The 19,199-nt window shown below is 53.1% G+C and overlaps 1 protein-coding gene across 1 annotated transcript in view; it reads right to left on the bottom strand.

Annotated features, from left to right (window-relative positions):
* The window catches only part of LOC111153539 (F-box/WD repeat-containing protein 12-like), a 32,399-nt gene extending 14,146 nt beyond the window's left edge, over positions 1-18,253 (bottom strand). Inside the window, exons 1-5 of the mRNA XM_022512605.1 lie at positions 18,100-18,253; positions 16,041-16,078; positions 7,948-8,111; positions 7,427-7,545; positions 4,175-4,384 (exon numbers count right to left, since the gene is read on the bottom strand). Coding sequence (XP_022368313.1) covers positions 4,175-4,384; positions 7,427-7,545; positions 7,948-8,111; positions 16,041-16,078; positions 18,100-18,189 — 621 coding nt within the window. The 5' untranslated portion in view covers positions 18,190-18,253. The remainder of the gene's footprint in view (positions 1-4,174; positions 4,385-7,426; positions 7,546-7,947; positions 8,112-16,040; positions 16,079-18,099) is intronic.
* Positions 18,254-19,199: the final 946 nt, after the last annotated feature.

Below are 19,199 nucleotides of genomic sequence, written 5' to 3'. Positions count from 1 at the left end.
TACTGCATGTGGGCTGACATCATAAAAAAAAATTTTTTTTTAAACTGGGGTGGGGCGCCTGGGTGGCTCAGTGGTTAAATCCTCTGCCTTCGGCTCGGGTCCTGATCTCGGGGTCCTGGGATCGAGTCCCGCGTCGGCTCTCTGCTCGGCAGGGAGCCTGCCTCCTCCTCCTCTCTCTCTCTCTCTGCCTGCCTCTCTGCCTGCTTGTGATCGGTCAAATGAATTAAAAAAAAAAAAAATCTTAAAAAAAAAACTGACAAGCTGACTTGAAAATTTTTACAGAAATCATCTATTTTTGAAATAAGAAAATGCTAAAAGTCTTGACTTACAAGTCTACAGCCAACAAGAGCCTGTGTCTGTCCTTACTGCAGACCTGGACCCACACGATGCTGGTATTCTGACAAAGGTGCTGATGTAGTTCAGTGAAGGAAGGATGGCCTTTCCTACAAATTCTGGAAACCCATTTGTAAATAAAAATGAACCTTGATCCTGACCTTGCACACACGTGTAATTTAACTTTAAATCATCTACATGTACAGTCTCTACGTAATCTGTGCGTCAGAGAAGTCATGGGGAGCCGAGGCGCCAGGTTTTCAACAGGGCCCAGTGGAGCTGCTGGCAGCTTGGGCCCTTGTGGCCGGAGGCGAAACTGAGGCTTCCCCGGTGGCGGGTGCTGGGGCGTTCCCAGGCCCACACAACACGGCAGTCAGTGGGGGGTTCACGTGAGTGCCCCCCAGGCCTCCGGTCTCTGACCTGTGTGTCCAGCCTGAGAAAACCCGCTGCCTTCAACGCTTTCGGTGGGTCCACCCAGATCATTTCCCTTCAGCTGCGTAACAAACTTCTCACAACGCCTGTAGATTTGACCATTCTTTGCTTCTCGAATACACAACGCTGAGCTCCCAAACGAGCCATGTGGGAGAACCTCCCCTAGGGCGCCGGCCTTAGCACGCAACCCCAGAGCACCACGCGAACGGCCGGCTTCTGCAAGTCCGGGTTCAAGGATATAAAACGTGCACATTTCAGCCATCAGCCCCAAGACAGAATTACAGAAAAGTCACCGGAAGGGAAACTGACTGGAGTCTGACTGTCTTTGATGTTTGGTAACAGGTGGCTTTTCGTCCTGCCCATCCCACCCTCTGTTCCACATATGGGCAAGTGCGTAAAAGCCACGCGTGGAGAACTCAAACCACAGACGCCGGGCCCACGCAGGAACCCCGCCTGCACCCCACCCAAGCACAGAAGAGCAGGCCGCCCGCTCCCCATTGCGGCCTCTGGACACTCAGACCTGCCTCCCGGGAGCCTCTGTCCCCAAAAGCCTGGTTCTGTGACAGACGGCCTCTGCAGACCACCCGGGAGATCACGGAGCTTCATCACTGTTGATAATCGAGCCAAACTGGGGTCGCCGTTGATCCCGTCCCTTCTGCTCTTAGGACACTTCGAGGCCCGATGGTCCTTCGCTTCTCCTCTGGGCGGCAGGGAGGCCCCTGCACGCAGCCTTGCCTGGCAGACGTCGCTGCCCACTGGTACATGAAGGCTTCCAGGCAATTCGAGGATCCTGGGTCGTTCAGCTCCTCCTCACCTGCTCCTCGCGCAAACGCTAGCGCCGTGTTCCTTCGCCGCCCGCAGTGGAGAAGCCAGAGGACGCGGTTCCCGCGGTCGCGCAGCCGGTATGCTGGGGCCTGCTCGGGCCGGTGCCGCTCGTCCCCTCCTGCTCCGGGTCGCGCGCGCGCTCTCGCCGGGGCTGTGGCGGCTTCTCCGGCCGTGTGAGATGCCTCCGCTCCCCTCCACTCCTGGGGGCCTGGCACGGGCTTCCTGCGAGCGGTTCTTTCAAGATCCTATTCCGCGATGCCCGAGCTCCACGGCCGCCCGCAGGGGTCGGACCTGCAGGGAGTCCGCGTGCTCCGGCGGCTCCCGGATGGGCTTCCTCGCTCCTCCGGGGACCTCGGAGCCCTGTGACGGCGCCGCCGGCAGACTTCGTTTTTCTCCCACTTGGGGCTTCTTGATTCCACGGATCAACGTCCGCAGTCTGTCTGCGAGAACTACCTGCCACGACCCCGTCGGATGCTGCCTGTGACCCAGTCGCTCCCTCAGCTGCTCCTGACACCACACACTAGAACTTTCCATGGATCCTTCACGGTCTTGCTACTCAAGTGTCATGCGCAAACCGGCCGCACCGCTACTCCCAAGACGCTTTTAAAACCTCAGACTCCAGGGGGCGCCTGGGTGGCTCAGTTGGTTTAGGGTCTGACTGGGTTTCAGCTCAGGTCATGATCTGAGTTCTGAGATCGAACCCCGCATCGGGCTCTCTGCTCAGTGGGGAGCCTACTTCCCCCTCTCTCTCTGCCTGTTGCTCTGCCTACTTGTGATCTCTATGAAATAAATAAATAAAATCTTCAAAAAATAAAGATAAACAAAGAACATCCCCAGTGGTTCATATGCCATTAAAGCCTGAGAAGGACTGGTCTACATCTCCTACCCTTTTTCCATTTACCTCACTCAGTATCCGCATTTCATTCCAAGTAACCTCTTAACTTTTTCACTGATGCAGAAAACAACATACAGAAAAGCGCACGAAACCAAACACAACGCTCGATGCATCACTACAAAGCAAATATTCTCGCTGCCACCCAAGTTAAGAAATGGGACCGTTGCCTGAGGCCCACAAGCTCCCGTCTGCCCCCGATCCCGGGGTGATTCCACAGTCCGTCCTGCTGTGAAACCCAGCCACTGAGTACAAACACCTCCGTACTCAGTGTTTCTATTCTGGAATCTCTACTTGGTTCCTCTCTGAATCTGTGATGTCCGTTTTCCCGGCTTTGAGCTCTGCTGAAACCCACCTCCCCAAACAGCGAGCACCGGGTGCCGACGGTGAGGACCCCAGCGTCTGTGGCTCACCCGCCGCTCGAGCTCGTACACTCTCATCTCTCACGTAACTAGTTAGCGCCAAGTGTGTGCTGAAAACCGCATTTCAAAATGGAAATAACAGGAGGCCTCGGGTGACGTCATCCCTCCCCAGGAAGAAGTCTCGCTTACTCCTCCCAGGCAGCCAGGGTGCCGGGCCACAGCCAGGGGGAGCACGGCCCCGCCTGCAGGAACCCGATGCTCCGCCCTCACGGCCCCTTGCTCCCCGGGTCCCTGGGCCATCAGAGGGCTCCGGCCTCTCAGCTGCCATGGGGTAACCGTCTCCGGGGCCAGGCCACCCCACTGCCGGCGGCGCCGCTCTGACTGCCACCGGATCTCCTGAACCCCGGTCTAGACGCTCGTTCTGGCTCCTCTGACATCACCCGGCAATGTCCGCGTCCCGCCCTGACCGGCTGTCCCGGCAGACAAGTAACCGGGAGCCCCGCGGCCCACCACTCCCATAGGGAACCACGGCAGGCTCTTCGTCTACACAACAGACTCTCGGGTGGGTCTGGGGATCCCAGTTACACTTACTCTGAAATCTTCTTCGACAGCTGCCAAACAGTTTATGTGAAATCTCGTTCATCAAATGTTACTTATTTTGTGCTAAGCTTAGTTCTTCCAGTCAGTTCTGCACGCATATGAAGCTGCTCCCGGATATCTGCTCCTCTTGAGCCCCGGGACGGGACGCCAGCCTGCCTGGCCTTCCCAGGGCCTCCTTCCCAGAGGTGGGGACACCGCCTCCAGCTCAGAGCCACTGCCCGCTTTCCTTGTTTCTCCCGGCCAAACCCTCCCAATGCCCAGGAGTCACTTCTAAATGGACATTCTGGTAACACAGGCTTCTGGCGCCCTGGGGAAGTGCTCACGTTCGTCAAACATGCCTCAGTTTCTCCTGAGTTGGGCCTTAGCTGGGACTTGAAACAAGGGAAGAAGTTAAGAACGCAGACGAGAGGAGGACTGCAGGGAGAAGAGAGCCTGCCAGCGAGGTCAGGGGACAGGAGCAGAACAGGAGCACGCAGAGCCCACAGGCAGCCCACAGCTGGGTCTCAGCGACGGCTCATGAGAGGCAGAGACAGGGCTGGGGAGACAGGCTGCTGCAGGTGGCTGAGCTGGACAAGAGGACGGGGGACCAAGCAGCAAAACGATGGCCCGTTCTGCCACATTGAGCGCCCAGCTTCAGGAGCCACCCACCACAGCGGTCACGGCCCCAGACTGTCCATGACCCTGGGAGACAGCTAGGACCTGCGGAGGCTCCCAAGAGCCAGAGACTCACCAGCAGGAAGGGGCCCTCTGGACGGTCACAGGCCTGCAAGGCGGACGAGTGCACAGGCAGGGAGAAGGAGGCACACTCCCTGCCGTTCTCCGCCTTCCACACCTTGATCAGGCCCAGCTTGTCCACGGTGACAGCAAGCTGCAGCTGACGGAAGGTCACCAAATTCACCAGAGCGGCAGGCTGCACAGGGCTTGACCAGATCTCTGCGCCCTGGGCAACGACAGCAGGGAAAAAATAATGTACACGGGGCCATTCATTTCACAAACGCAGGAACCTCGCCTGGGGCACCCGGGGACGCACAGGCGGAGAGCACAGTCTCCACGCTCACAGGAGCCACAGCGCGGTGCAGAGCCCGACACGGACGTGGTGCTTTGGGGCACAGCAGTGGCTGAACTGGGAGTGTATGGAAATCCCCAAGTGCCGAGTGGCACCACCAGGACGGGGATGGGGGCCGGCCACATGACTGCATCCAGAGGACTTGCACGCAGACCGTCTCCCTCGGGCCTCGGCAGTCCCGCTCTACAGATTAGCTGACTCCGGCTCGCCGGTGAGAACGGGTCACACGGCATGTCTGTGTCATCAGCGTAAAATACTCCTCTTCCTGGCCAAGGCCCGAGATGGGTGATTCCATGGTCTTTCCCAGGATTGTAAGAACTGGAATCGGTGGGAAAGAGCCAGTGCCCCGGGCCCAGGGCACCTGAAGGCAGGACACCACGGGACCATCTGCGACGTTCTGTTCCTGGTCTCCCACAGCTGCCCCCTGGGCTTCCATTCCCATTCTGGGTCATTATGATGCTTTTTCTATCACATGTTCATTTTACCATGATCTTTATGTCTTTTCTCCAACTACAATACTCGGGATTCCTCTATGAGTTCCTTTCTCAGCTGATTTCTGTTACTCGAGCAGTCACGTGACACAGGGGACAGCAAGGAGCCTCAGGGAGCACAGCACGTTCACCAGCGTTAGTGAAAGAGGCATGAGACTCCTTCCCAGTGTTGGGGTGGAGGCGGGGGTCAGGGGTCAGAGCGCAGAAACACACCGACCAGCGACTGCCGGGCAACGCGCCTGCCGCAGGGTCCAAGGGGGCTGCCGGCGGCACCAGGACTCTGACACCAGAAACAGACTAACTCGCACCCTAGAATTCTCGGAGGACAGCGGATGAGCAGCGGCACGGAAAGCCAGGCCAGACACCAACATGACCAGACGCCAACATGACCAGTCAAAAGCAGGGTCTTGCGCACTATGCTACGTGGAAACTAAGATCATTTTTGCAAAGGAGGACTTACTGGGGCGCCTGAGTGGTGCAGCTGGTTGGGTCTGCCCCTGGTTTCAGTTCCGGAGGGGTCTCATGGGCCGTGGGATCGAGCCCCACGACAGACCCCACGCTCAACGGGGAGTCTGCCTGAGACCCCCTCACTCTGCTCCTCCCGCTCGTGTGCGCTCTCTAAAATGAATACGTAAATCTTTAAAAAGAAAGAAATACTAACTGTAGGAAAAGCCGCATGTCAGTTTGCCTCACAGCTCGGTGTGAAAAGCACTTACACGACTATACAACTGCTGACCCTACAGATACTCGTTTGGGGACAGGAAGATGGCTCAGTGGAGACGTGAGAGGAAGAACGGGGCTTGTTCTCTACAGGTTTGCTCGTGAGGAGTACGAGGGTTGTGCGACCAGGCAGGACATACGCAGACAGTGTGGGCTCTCCAAGAGGCTCGTGCAGGCCAGACAGACGACACCGCAGCAGAGCTCAGCCAGACCCAGCCCACTGCTCGTGCTCGTATCTTCGTTAAAAAAGAAAAAGACGACCGTGCGCCTCATACGTCAGCGGGCATCGCCAGCTCTGCCAGAACACGGCCAGTCTCCTGTTTGCTGTCTGCTCCTGCGTCGTGCCCGCAGAATGGGGGCTGCAGCGGGACCACAGGGCACAGGACCGACATCTGCCGAGCCCGTACCCAGCGCTCTCTTCGTTCAGGTGGAGACCTGAGCATCCGGGCAACGCCAGGGCCTCCCGCCCGCCAGGCCTTCTTCTGCCAAGCCCTCCCCGACCCCGGGTGACCAGGTGTCCGCCGCCCAGACAGGTGCTTCAGAGAGGCCCCAGGAAGGCGGGCAGCCTCCCGCCCCGGCAACCACAGCGCCTTCCCGTGAAGTGACCTCAAACACTGCCTCGGAGAAGGAAAACCAAGCACGAGAAGAGAAAACTATCAGCACCAACCGAGAACTGGGCCATGGAGTACAGAGAAATGACGCAAATAGGATATGATTTTGTATCCTTTAAACAAAAGCAAGCACGGGGCTAAGAGCAGGCTCCTGGGAACGGAAGAAGTTTCTGCAAAGCAGGCAGCCAACACACACTCTCTGTCTCCCAGACTCTGAAGTGACCTGTGGGCGGAGCAGGGACCCCCAAGGCTGGCTCGGGGGTGCAAGGACGCAGCCCCGGCAGCCGGCTTCCCTCGCAACCAACAAGGCAGGCCCAAGTCTCCGTCGGCATGCTGAGAGCCAGCGTGCCCAAAGGGACCGGGGGAATCTGGGGCACCCCCCGCCCACTGTCTGGGCACGAACTGGGCACTAGCAGCAGACCTGGCCGACGGCGACGCGAGCAGGCCTCCCACTGCACGCAGCAAGGACCCCGCGGTGCCTGGCCGGTCCAGCGCTTTCAAAAACAGGAGGTAAAATCTGTAGCTTTCTGGGAAAAAGTCCTGTACAGGAGGTTGGGTTCTATGCGTGCAGAAGCCTTGGATTTACAGGGAACCACATGGTTCAAGACTTGGAAACACTTGCCTCCATCTCAGATGGATCGTCTGTAAAATCAGGATGATAACGCACGCTCTGCTCCACTGCTCAGAGAATCCGTGAGAAAACGGACTGCAAAGCTTTTTCACTACGGTGACAACCAAGTGTGACATGCCAGTCTCAGCACTTAAGGATACACAGGGGTAACCACAAGGGGCAACTGTTGGGGCAAAACGGCCAGGCCTGGACACTGGCTCCACCGTGGATACGGCGGGAACGGGTACAGGGGCAGCCACCTCGCCCCTGCCGCTCGTACCCTCCTCCCCGAGGCAGGCCACACAGAGTCAAGGGCAGGCCAGGGTCCCTCTGCAATCGGACCAGAGTTCCAAGCGCAGCCAACGCTTCTCATCTGTACCACGGGGATCCCGCCGCCTAGAAGCAGCCCACGGGGTGACCGGCTAGTGAGGGGAAGGCCTCACCAAGGTCCTGTGAGCTGCACCCTGCTCCCCCCCCAGCTCACCTCCTGCACATCCCAGGCACGCACAGTGCTGTCCGAGGACACGGTGCACACCACCGACTTCTCCTGCCCATCAAACCGGCACCCGCTGTTTGAGACGTAGGCCAGCTCGTCTATGCCTCCTAGAGAGAACAGAGACTCGCCCTGAACGCACACACGTATGTCTGGGACGTGGACACGCAGACTGCGGAAGGACAGGCGGGTCACTCCGTCCTCCCTCCCTCTCTCACACACAGCACTCCTTCGGGGACAGCAGTGGCCATGGGCCTTACACCCAGGACCGCCCCTCTCACCAGCCACATGGCCACAACTCCCTACTCTCCTGCTTTCTGTTTCTCTCTACTCTGCAACAAATTTAACGATCCCTTCTTCACGGGGTGACTTCGAGCACCAAGTGACTAAGCCAAATCCAGAACCCAGCAGGGCAAGTGCTCATCAAGCAACCCCTTCCCTCTCTGGCTGAACACCACATCCCAGGGCGCGCGACCCAGGCAGGTGAGCAGCAGGAAAGCTCACAGCCATACCTTTGTGCCCAGCAATGGCTTTGCAGATGAAGTCCTTCTCCGGCCGCCCACATTCCATTCGGAACTCCAGCTCGGCGCGGCAGAGATAGTACTGTTTCCACGTCTGCGTGCCCAGGGTCATCTGGGAGGCTTTGCATGAGGACCAGCGCCTCAGACACAGCTGCCTGGAAAACAGACCCATGATCCCAGGCAAGACAGGCCAGGTGTTAGAAGAAGGCACCACGATGCCCGCAGGACCAGCTCTGATTCCCAGCTTCACCACCTAGTGGCTCGTACAATGCACTCTGCCCACGGGGGCCTCAGCTGCCTCCACTGCGGAACGGAGATGACGATGAGAGGACACCGAGCACGTGCTCACCACCACCCTGTGGCAGTGCCTCTCGGGTATTCGGCCAGTTTTCTCAATACCTCCATGAAGTAGGTCCTCTGACAACCCCTTGTACGTAACCGGGGCTTTAACCGATCCAAGGCCAAGGGCATGCAGCTTTGGTCATGTAACTATAATTCAAGAGAGGGCGCCTGGGGGTGCTCAGTGGGTTAAGCCCCTGCCTTCGTTTTTTTTTAAAGATTTTATTTATTTATTTGTCAGAGAGAGTGAGCACAGGCAGACAGAGTAGCAGGCAGAGGCAGAGGGAGAAGCAGGCTCCTTGCTGAGCCGGGAGCCCGATGTGGGACTTGATCCCAGGACGCTGGGATGACCTGAGCTAAAGGCAGCCGCTTAACCAACTAAGCCCCCAGGCGTCCCTAAGCCCTTGCCTTTGACTCAGGTCGTGATCTCAGGGTCCTGGGGTCGAGCCCCACATCGGGCTCTCTGCTCAGCGGGGAGCCTGCTTCTCCCTCTACCTCTGCCTGGCACTCATTCTTCCTGCTTGTGCTCACTCTCTCTCGCTGACAAGTAAATCTTTAAAAAAAAGTATTTCGGTGTGCCTGGGTGGCTCAGTGGGTTAAAGCCTCTGCCTTCGGCTCAGGTCATGCTCCCAGGGTCCTGGGATCAAGTCCCACATCGGGCTCTCTGCTCAGCGGAGAGCCTGCTTCCTCCTCTCTCTCTTGCCTGCCTCTCTGCCTACTTGTGATCTCTGTCAAAAAAATAAATAAAATCTTTAAAAATAAATAAATAAATAAAAGTATTTCTTGAAGTCTCCAACTCTTATTGCTAAACTGTCCATTTCTTCCCTTCGCTCCAGCAGCCCTTCATGCTTGCTGCTGCTCTGATCAAGTACGTGTGCACCTGTAATTTGCAGATCTTCGGGGAAGGAGTGACCATTAAAACAGCCTTCTTTGTCTCTACAATGCTTCCAGTCTTACAGTCTGCCTGATATCAGCATGGCTATTCCAACTTTTGCTTTGGTTACTGTCTGCATGTACATCTGTTTCCATTCTTTAACTTTCAACATATCTTTGAACCTTAAAAGTTTGTCTCTTGTAGACAGCGTAAAGTTGGAAACTGTTTATCCCCTCTGACAACCTCTGCCTTTTTACTGGAGTAGACACTTCATACATTTCACATAATTTGTGGCAAGGCATGATTTACATGCCATCTTGCTACTTATTTCTAAGTTTTATGCATTTTCCCCTCTATTCTTCTGTTTCCACCTTCTTTTGTGTTAAATATTTTCTAATGCACTATCTTATTTCCCTTGTCATTTCTTCTACCTTATTTTTTGAGTTCTTAAGGTTGTCTTGGAGGGTAATCTAGTTTTGCTTACCATCAACTTAATTTCAACAGTATTCAAAAACCCTACTCCCATGTAGCACCATCTCCTGCCCCCTCCAACTGCGCTGCTACGTCTACAAATTACATTTTATACGTGATATATGCCTCAACAGAGATCCCCACAATTATTGTTTTATACGGCTGTAATTTAAATCACAAAGAAAAACAGACTTAAAAATAAGCACATTTATACTGCCTCTTACAGACACCTACAGACTTACCTCACTAGAGTCTTTTTTCTAATGTGGAGTCAACTTACTGCCTAATGTCCTTTCCTTTCAACCTGAAAGACTCCCTTCAAGATTTCTTGTAGGGCAAGTGTATAGCAACAAACCCTCTCAGCTTTCGCTAATCTTAAACCGTCTTCATTTTCTCCTTTATTTTTCCAGACATTCAACTTTAAGTAACGGTCTTTTCTTTCAACAATTTCGGTGTCATCCCACTACCTTCTGGGTCCCGTGTTTTGTCAATGAGACACCAACGGTTAAATCTCACGGGTTGCACATGAGTTGCTTCGCTCTTCCTGCTTTCAAGATTCTCTATCTTCAGCTTTCGAGTTTGATTACAATGTGTCTTTTTAAATATTTTATTTTTTTAAAGGAATCTCTACCCCCAATGTGGGGCTTCAATGAACTCATGATTCTCAGATCAAGAGCTGTGAGCTCTACCCACCGAGCCAGCCAGGTTCCCCTACAACGTGTCCTGACGCGGACGGACTCTGGGAGGCAGCCGTGCTGCCTGCCGCACTAGGACGACACTGGTGACGTGGAACTCTTTGAGTTTATCCCACTTGCAGTTCACTGAGCTTCTGCACGTGTAAATTAACATCCTTATTCAAATCTGGGAAGTTTCCAGACCTTACTTCTTTAAATATTTTATTCCTTCTCCTTTTTCCCTCTCATTCAGGGCCTCCTGTTACGCAATGATGCCGTGCCTGATGGTGTCCCACGGGTCTCGTAGGCAGCTGGTTTTTCTTCCTTCTTCATATTCATTCTATTCTTCACACCGGATAATATCCATCGACTGATCTTTATTTTTTTGTTTTTTTTTTAAAGATTTTTAAAAATTTACTTGACAGAGAGATCACAAGCAGGCAGAGAGGCAGGCAGAGAGAGGGGGAAGCAGACTCCCCGTGAGCAGAGAGCCGGATTCGGGGCTCGATCCCAGGACCCTGAGATCATGACCCGAGCCAAAGGCAGAGGCTTTAATCCACTGAGCCACCCAGGCACCCCTCGACCGATCTTTAAATTCACTGATTCCATCTTCTGTAGTTAAACCCCAAGTGTGTAGAGTATCACTGTCTGCTCTACAATTTCTACGTAGTTATTTTCAGAATTACTCTTTACAGATATTCTCTACTGGATGAGACTCTGTCCTACTTCCCTTTAGTTCTTGGCACATGGTCGCTTCTAGTTGTTTGAACATAATGGAAATAGCTGATTTAAATTCTTTCTCAAAGTTTCTGTTGTTTGCTTTATTTCCTACGTGTAAGCTACACCATTCTTATTTCTTTGCATGACTCATAACTTCTGTTGAAAACTGAACATTTTAAGTAATGTCAAATTCTAGAAATCTGACCCCCCCCAGGTCTGCTGTTTCAACTATGTGCTGTTATTGTTTATTTAGTGACATTTATGAACAAATTCTGAAAAGCCTGCGTTTTTTGTCACACGTGGCCACTGAAGTCTCTGCTTAAATTAGAGCTCACCAGCGACTGGCCACGGATTTCCAAAACGCCTGCAACTACGAAGTCTGCTGCTCATCCCCAAAGGGCGCCTGTGCGTGTGGGGTGCGCATTCAGCGCTCAGTCCAGCAGCCAAGAGCTGTACGCAAGCCTTCACCTCTACCCGCGGAGAACCTCCGGGTCAGCCAAACAAGTGAGTTTAGAGCCTTCCTAGGTCTCCCCTGAAACTGTGCACACCCCCGTTGCATGTGGCTGGGCTTTTCGATTCCCAGGCAAGTGTCAGAGCTTTTCAAAGCCCAAGCCCCTAAAGACATCACATTCTCAGCTTCTTCTTTTAAGCTTTTTGGTTAGCCTATTTGCTCAACTGCTGTCCATCATCTCTGACAGTCACAAAGTTAATCAGGTGTCAGTTACTGTTTTGACAAAGGTCCCGAAGGAGAGGCTTTCACACTGAGTGAACTCCAAGTCAGACCAAATAAAAACAGTAGCCCCTGGGGTCTTCCAAGAAATACCAGCAGGGCAAATAACGACGATTCTCTGGTAATGAGAATCCAATCCCGTTCTTCCCCCTCCAGTGACTGCCAGGCTCCGGGTTTCACGGGGATCGTGAGCCGATGACATTCAAGACTAACGCAGAACTGGAGACGTTTATGGGAACAGGGCAAGAAAACTTGCTGTTCTAAGATTCAAATATTTTTTCTTGAATGAACACTTCCTTGACTGCTACAAGTCTCTTGTTAATTTCCAGAGTTCTGAAAAAGTCGATTTTGACAATTTGTGTCTTTACTCACTGCTTTCAGAGAGGAGAAAATTTTCAAATCCACCATGTTCCAGAGCCCGCGTTCTGCGCTTCCATGCAACTGCTGGCCATTCTAGGATAGCAGCTTTGTCACCAGGCTTTTGAGAATAAGAACGTTAGCTCACAACACTGTAGAGAACTGTGGACTCTGCGTCGAGTCTGTGGGCACCACAGTGAGGGAGACGTGGCTCTTACCACAGGGCACTCTCGGCCAGTGGTTAGGAGGAGAAGCAAAATGGAAGTTCACGGGAGAAACGTGACATTTCAGAAGGCGCAACCTGTGACACGGGACCTGAGCACAGACAGTGGACTTCTGGTGAGGAGACGGCCAGGAGGCTGCTCGGGCAGAGGCCTCCGGCGCTGCACAGGGCAGCTCGGCCCCCGCCTGTGCGTCCTGGAACGCCGGGCCTGTACGTAGCATACAAGGGCTCCCGGGGGGCTCAGGTCATGACCTCCGAGTCCTGGGATCAAGCCCCGAGTCGGCTCCCTGCTCCACAGGGGGTCTGCTGCTTCTTCTGTCCCTCCCCCTACTTGTTCTCTCAACCTCTCTCTCTCAAATAATAAATAGAATTTTTTTTTTAAAATTCAACTTAAAAAAAAAAGTAGCATGCTGGCAGCCTATGCGCCCAACGGACCCGGATTATTCTGCTCGGCTGGCACAGGACCAGCCCACGCGGACGGGCTGCCACACCAAGAAGTCGTTTTCACATGAAATTCAGGAAAAGGCAAGTGGTCTGGCTATGCTGAACCCGAATTCCCACCTTCCAGAATCTGTCCAGAGCTGCATAAACCTGTACCCTTCAGCTAAAAACGAGCTCTCGGCTTCGCCACCTCTTCTACCTTCTGGATGTTCAGACCGAGTGTCAGTGAGCTCCCATCACTGCTCCTTATGTTGTTGGTTTTGAGTTGAAATAGGAAGGGAAATTTCTTGTACCCTATCTTAATCTGAAATGTGTGAAAATGAAAGCTAGACCCAGAAGATAATACGGCTTCAGAAAAAGTCAAGTCACGTTTCTTTGTGGAAGTAAAGTCTATCTTATGTATTTAAGGCCATTACACACCATTACACAAATCTTAAATAGGACCCATGACCAATACTTAGAAGAAACGAAAAGAACAAATGATTTGAAAAAGCAAAGGCAGACCGGGGCGCCTGGGTGGCTCATGCAGGCAGCTAACTCTTCATCTCAGCTCAGGTCTTGATCTCACGGTCATGAGTTCAAGCCCCATGCTGTGGCGCCTACTTTAAAAACAAACAGGGGCGCCTGGGTGGTTCAGTGGGTTAACTGGCTGCCTTCGGCTCAGGTCAGGATCCCGGGGTCCTGGGACTGAGTCCCGCATTGTGCTCCCTGCTCAGCAGGGAGCCTGCTTCTCCCTCTGCCTGCCCCCTCCCTGCTTGAGTGCTCACTGTCTGTCTCTCTGACAAATGAATAAAATCTTTAAAACTAACAAACAGAACAGAAAAACCAAAAAAATAAAAAAACAAACAGGATGCCTGGTGGCTCAGTCGGTTCAGCGGCTGCCTCCAGCTCAGGTCATGATCCCAGGGTCCTGGGATCGAGCCCCACATCGGGCTCCTTTTGCTCAGCAAGGGAGTCTGCTTCTCCTTCTCTCCCTGCCTGCCGTTCCCCCTGCTTGTACTTTTTCTCTGAGTCAAATAAATAAATAAAATCTTTAAAACAAACAAAGGAAGACCATCAAAAAGGTTAAAGTATGAATATGAATAAAGTATGTGATATGTCCCTGAATTTCGATGTTATCAAGTGAAAAAATACTGTGATACCAAAACTTTTCACAGATAGCAATTAGTAACGATCTGTTGTACACAACAGAAATTATGTACCTTAAACAAAAACCAATATTTGCAACTTTACTTCTAACCAAAAGTTAATGTTCAGCATGTTGAAGGCAGAATTTAAAAGGTCATGAGGCATTAAAAAAAGGAACTAGCAGCATTCTCAATTAAAATTACAGAGTACGCATTAAAAATATATGACTGAGGCGCCTGGGTGGCTCAATGGGTTAAGCCTCTACCTTCGGCTCAGGTCATGATCTCAGGGTCCTGGGATCGAGCCCCACATCAGGCTCTCTGCTCCTCGTGGAGCCTGCTTCCCCCTCTCTCTCTGCCTGCCTCTCTGCCTACTTGTGAGCTCTGTCAAATAAATAAATAAAACCTTTAAAAAAAAAAAATGACCACTTAACTACATTCATTTGCTGTGTTCCTAAGAATTTCTAATGCGCCTGGAGAAACTCTGGGGCCTGGTACCCATGAGAGACACAGCATCAGAAATGATACACGCATGTGACCACAGAGGTCGTTGCTCCCGAAATGCTGCTGTCCCCACTCCAGAAACATAAACCCACTGTTTTCACAAGAACACAGTTCAAGGCTACAATGCTGAGGAGTGACTGAATGCTAAAACGGTCTCGCAGCAAATGGTATGAAATAGTAACCAATGGAAACCCACCGGTGACCGGGTCGCAGAAGCCAAACGATCTACTGGAGGAATCAGAGGCACAACCAGGCAACACATGACATACATGAGGAGGTCAGTGATACGCCACAGAAGGTATGTTCCGAACTGCTGAAAAGAAAGCCGCTCCTGTCAGTCAAGCAGAAACTCCTCTCCTAGCTGAGCAGCGAAGATGAGCACGAAGGCTGGGCTGGGCTGGCGTCCCACCCACTCCCACGCGTGAGTACCGCTCTGCCCGGCTTCCGCAGACACTCGCACCAACCCGCCAGTCAGTCCACTTATTTCCTATGACACAAAGTCACTGAGAATCATATCTGGCAAAGACAGAATTCTGTCCACCGCTACAGAAAAACCAATCTCCAGAACTGGATGTTCTATCTAGAGTACACTCCCCCAAACTGTAAATACAGAAAGCCAGTAAAAGTTCTCTTCAAAACTAACTAAAGGGATCAGTATAATTTTTCTAGCTAATATCATTAGCAATAACGAGTGAATGAAAACCAACAGATACTATAAGACACTGAACACTAAATACAGCAAGTCTGGCCTTCCAGAATTCTCAAATATCTCAATGCACAGCCATCCTGAAACAAAACCCATCAAGCAAAGATTCCCTCCACGTTTGTCAGTCCCTTCACGTGTGAACAGCTGTGACAGCTAAAACCTAATACAGCTCCCAGCTGACAGTCACGGCCATCGTCTGTCTCACATCCAGCAAGAGACAGACTATCTGACACTCCTTTCTTGGGACAAAAGAAGTCAGGTTCCAAAGGGAAAATGAATAAGAAAGAAAAACGTAATAAATCAATGATTAAAATATATTTTATTTTCAAATTTAATTTTTTAAGAAGATTTTATTTGAGAGAAACAGTGAGCACACACACAAGAGAGCGCATGAGCCGGAGGAATGGCAGAGGCAGAGGGAGCAGCAGAATTCCCACGGAGCAGGGAGCCCAAACCCCTTCTGGGACTCCGGGATCGTGGTGTGAGCCGAAGACAGACACTTAACTGACTGAGCCACCCAGGCGCCCTGATTTTTTTTTAATTTTAGTATCGTATGTGCTTATACAGCTCTGTGTTGTTGTTGCTGTCACACGAGTTCAAATTAAAGCAGTTTGTGGACGGTCTTGTCCGCCAGCCGTGCGCATCTGCTGTATCTTTCTGCCCGAGTTTTGTACTCCTGCCGTATATCGCTCTCTCATTCAATTAATAAAACTCTTGTATTTCAATACACTATTTTAAAAAGGAGTATTACAGCCTAACGGGAGGGGAAGGGAAAGAGTTTCCTGCCGATAGGTGCTGAGGATTGTCCTTTCTTGTGAACTCATCAAAGCCAGAAACAGTGCTCACGACCCTTACCCAGTGCCCCCCTCACGTTTGTGGGACACTCTCCTGTCAACATCTGGCTTTTCCTTCACTCACCTCCACAGTTCCTTGGTCCTTGAAACTTCATTCCAGACCTAGAACAAGAAAGCACAGAAGAGAACGTCAGTCAACGGCAGTCGGCAGCCAGCCGGCCCGACACTGCGCGACTCAGTGCCCACGGGCACAGGGACTCGCCCTGCGGAGACTGACATACTTGGAGAGTCCAATAAAAACCACCAGATGAGTGAAAAAGGAGAGAATGTCCAACTCAACGGAGCCAAGGGGCTCCGAAGCGACTACTGATCAAGCCCCCGATGGGAATGAAGCACTCCAGGGAGAGGTAAGACTACTCCAGCAAAGATTCTGATGTAAGAAAAAAAGGAGTATTCTGCCATAATTGGAGCATAGGGTTCTGGGGAAAGGAGCTAGAGATCTGATTAGACCCAAATTGCAAAGTCCTACTTGCAAAAACTGTGAGAAGCCACTCGGGAACTGGCTGGAGGAACGCGGGGTGACACTGATTTAGGACCAGCGGCTTCCGTCAAAATGGCTGCTGCACTGGCCTAGAGGATGTCCCAGAGATGTCAAAATGGTGGAACCGAAGAGGCCCCTGGGCAAGTGGGGGGTGGGACACACTGTCAGCCCTGCTCCAGAAACTGCCCCCTGCAGAAGCATCTGGGAGAGGCTCAGTGTCAGGCCTGGGAGGGGACCAGAGTGCCATGCCAGCCCTCCCTCAGGCCCATAGCTGCGTCCTGGGACAGCTTGGGCAGGAACCGCTCCGGAGTTGTCTGTGGTCCGGCTCCACTGAAGACTCCATCCCAGAAACTGGCTTTCTGATCCATGGCAGAGGGAACCACCTTCCTCTGAGGCCAAGTCCCCACCTCCACAGCCCTTGGTCATCTGCTAGATCAAAGTTCCGCGGTATTCTTGGCAGAAACGTAAAATTTATATTTTGCAAAAATCAAGCCAAGTCAGGCAAGAATATTTACACATTTTCCTTTTTTTTAGCTCCCAGCTTAAAACCCAACTGAGACCTTATTTCCCAAACACAGAAATATAATGTGTAATATGACCGGAAAAATACTTCCCATCGCTGAGGACACCTCTGTTAGACCCTGGCCTTCATGATGACACCGTGAGGCAAAGATTACTGACCTCATCTTACCTAAGGAATACACTACGTCCCAGAGAAGCTGGTGCTAGCCAACGGTTTAAGTCACCCTCCTTCCAAACTCTGCACCTAAGCTATCCCTAGACTCCTGCTGGGAAAACAGCCAGGGATCCAACTCTAGCCCTGAACGGGGACTACCTGCATGACGCTCAGTTTCCTTACTGGTAACAAAGGGATGAAAATCCAGCATAACTGCAATTCTCTGCTATTCCCAAATAAATTTTTGCCGGTAAAATAACTGGCAGTTTCATTTCCAAGGTTAACAAACTCATTTTCAGTGCCTTAACGAAACTCATTTACTCAGCACGTATTCACACAGGGTACACTAAATGCCGAGAAACTCACTGGGTGCTAGAGACAAGACGCAAAACACAGAAATCCTGCTCGCAGTCATGAATCGGGTAATGGAAAAGCAAGCGTTATAAACACGCTCTACACTCAGTTGTGTGGGTTCTGGGAAGAGCTCCGCGCAGGTGCACAGGGGCGCGGCCGCGCAGGTGGATGCACTTAACAGGCCTGGGCAAGCACAGCCAAGCTCCAGGTGTGCAAGCGTCCTGAGCGCAGAGGACGTGCCACTCACAGGAAAACATTGGCTTCCCAGGCAGGCCCCAGGCGGGAAATTCCAGAATATTCCAGAAGAGTTGGGAGGAGCAAGGAAAGCGGTGCCCAAGCCCATCTTAGCGGTGAAACCTGACAGCAGGGCGCCCGCTGCAGGCGAACCGAGCAGAGTTCTGGGCGCTGCCAAGGGCCGGCGACTTGCAGAGCTGCTCCCCCAAAAGCCGCGCAGGTTACACCCCGGGGGCCGCGAGCGCCCTCTGCCGACCATGGCATCAGGGCCGCCGACGCCGCCTCCTAAATGGGGAACCAAGCCCCGAGCACCGCCAGCCGCGAACACTCAGGCACCATAAAGCCAGCCCTGCCTCCGCCCCGGACAGAGCGCGCTACCTTGTCCACCTGCGCGGCAGAGAGCAGGTCCCGGGCCTCCAGGAAGGAGAAAACGTGCAGCAGCTCGTGGAGCCCAAGCCGCGGCTCCATCTCGCCCCGCCGACCCGGCCCCTTGTACCCGCCACACCTTTCACACGCTTCTGCGCCTCCCGGCCAAACCGCACCACGCTTGCGCAGAGCTGACCCGACCCCGCCCATCCCGCCGCTCTTCCACTTCACTCGGCCCAGTCTCGTCCATCCCGCCGCGCTTCCGCCCCGCAGGCCAAGCTCCGCCCACCCCACCGTGCCACCGCCCCACTCAGGCAAACCCCGCCTATCCCGCCGCGCTTTCGCCACGAAGGCCAAATCCCGCCCATCCCACGGCAAGTCCAGCCCACAGGACATACCCTCTCAGCCCGCGACACTTCCGGCCAAATCCAAACCCACCGCGCTTCCATTACTCTCGGCAAAACCCCACCCGTCCCACGGTGCTTCCGTTCCAGTCTTGCCCCACCCATCCCGCCGCACTTCCGCCCCGCAGACTCCGCCCCCGTAGTGCTCCAGCTCTTCCGAGTCAATCCTGTCGCAGCCAGACAGCGCTCCTTCTTGTGCAGTACCCGTCTCGCCCCGCTGCTCCCACTTGCCTCTGCCCTCCCCCTAGACCCTCGCCCTAACCTTCACCCCTGCACTAACGCTCACGACAGGGCCCTGGCCGTTGCCCTCACCCTTGCCAGTAAATGCCCTGTCCTGCATTGCGTCTCCACTTTTACTCTCTCAACCCGGCCTTTGACAAGGTCCTCTCCTTCACCACGGTCGGGCCGCCCCTACTCCTGACACTCACCCTTACCTTGACCACGACCCTCCCCTTCAACCTCGCCCTGCTTCTAACCCTCAACTCTGCTATCATCTGCCATCTCCCCTACCTTCACCTGATCGTGGACCCGGAACCCTCAGTGAACTTCACCTGGCCGTGATCCCCAGCCTCACTCTGACCTTGACATTCAAGGTCAGGGTCAGTGGTAGAGCTGTGGGTACAAACTCAAATTTATACGGAGCTTAGAGCTCCCAGAAGGTCTCGAGACGGCAGCTTAGAGTTGACAAGATGTGGCTGGAGAAACAGG

This window comes from Enhydra lutris, unplaced genomic scaffold (genome assembly GCF_002288905.1).
Source record: "Enhydra lutris kenyoni isolate GAN:26980312 unplaced genomic scaffold, ASM228890v2 scaffoldscaffold33, whole genome shotgun sequence".
Lineage (NCBI taxonomy): Eukaryota > Metazoa > Chordata > Mammalia > Carnivora > Mustelidae > Enhydra > Enhydra lutris.
Note: the sequence above shows the minus strand (reverse complement) of the source record. Positions and strands in the feature narration are given on the sequence as shown.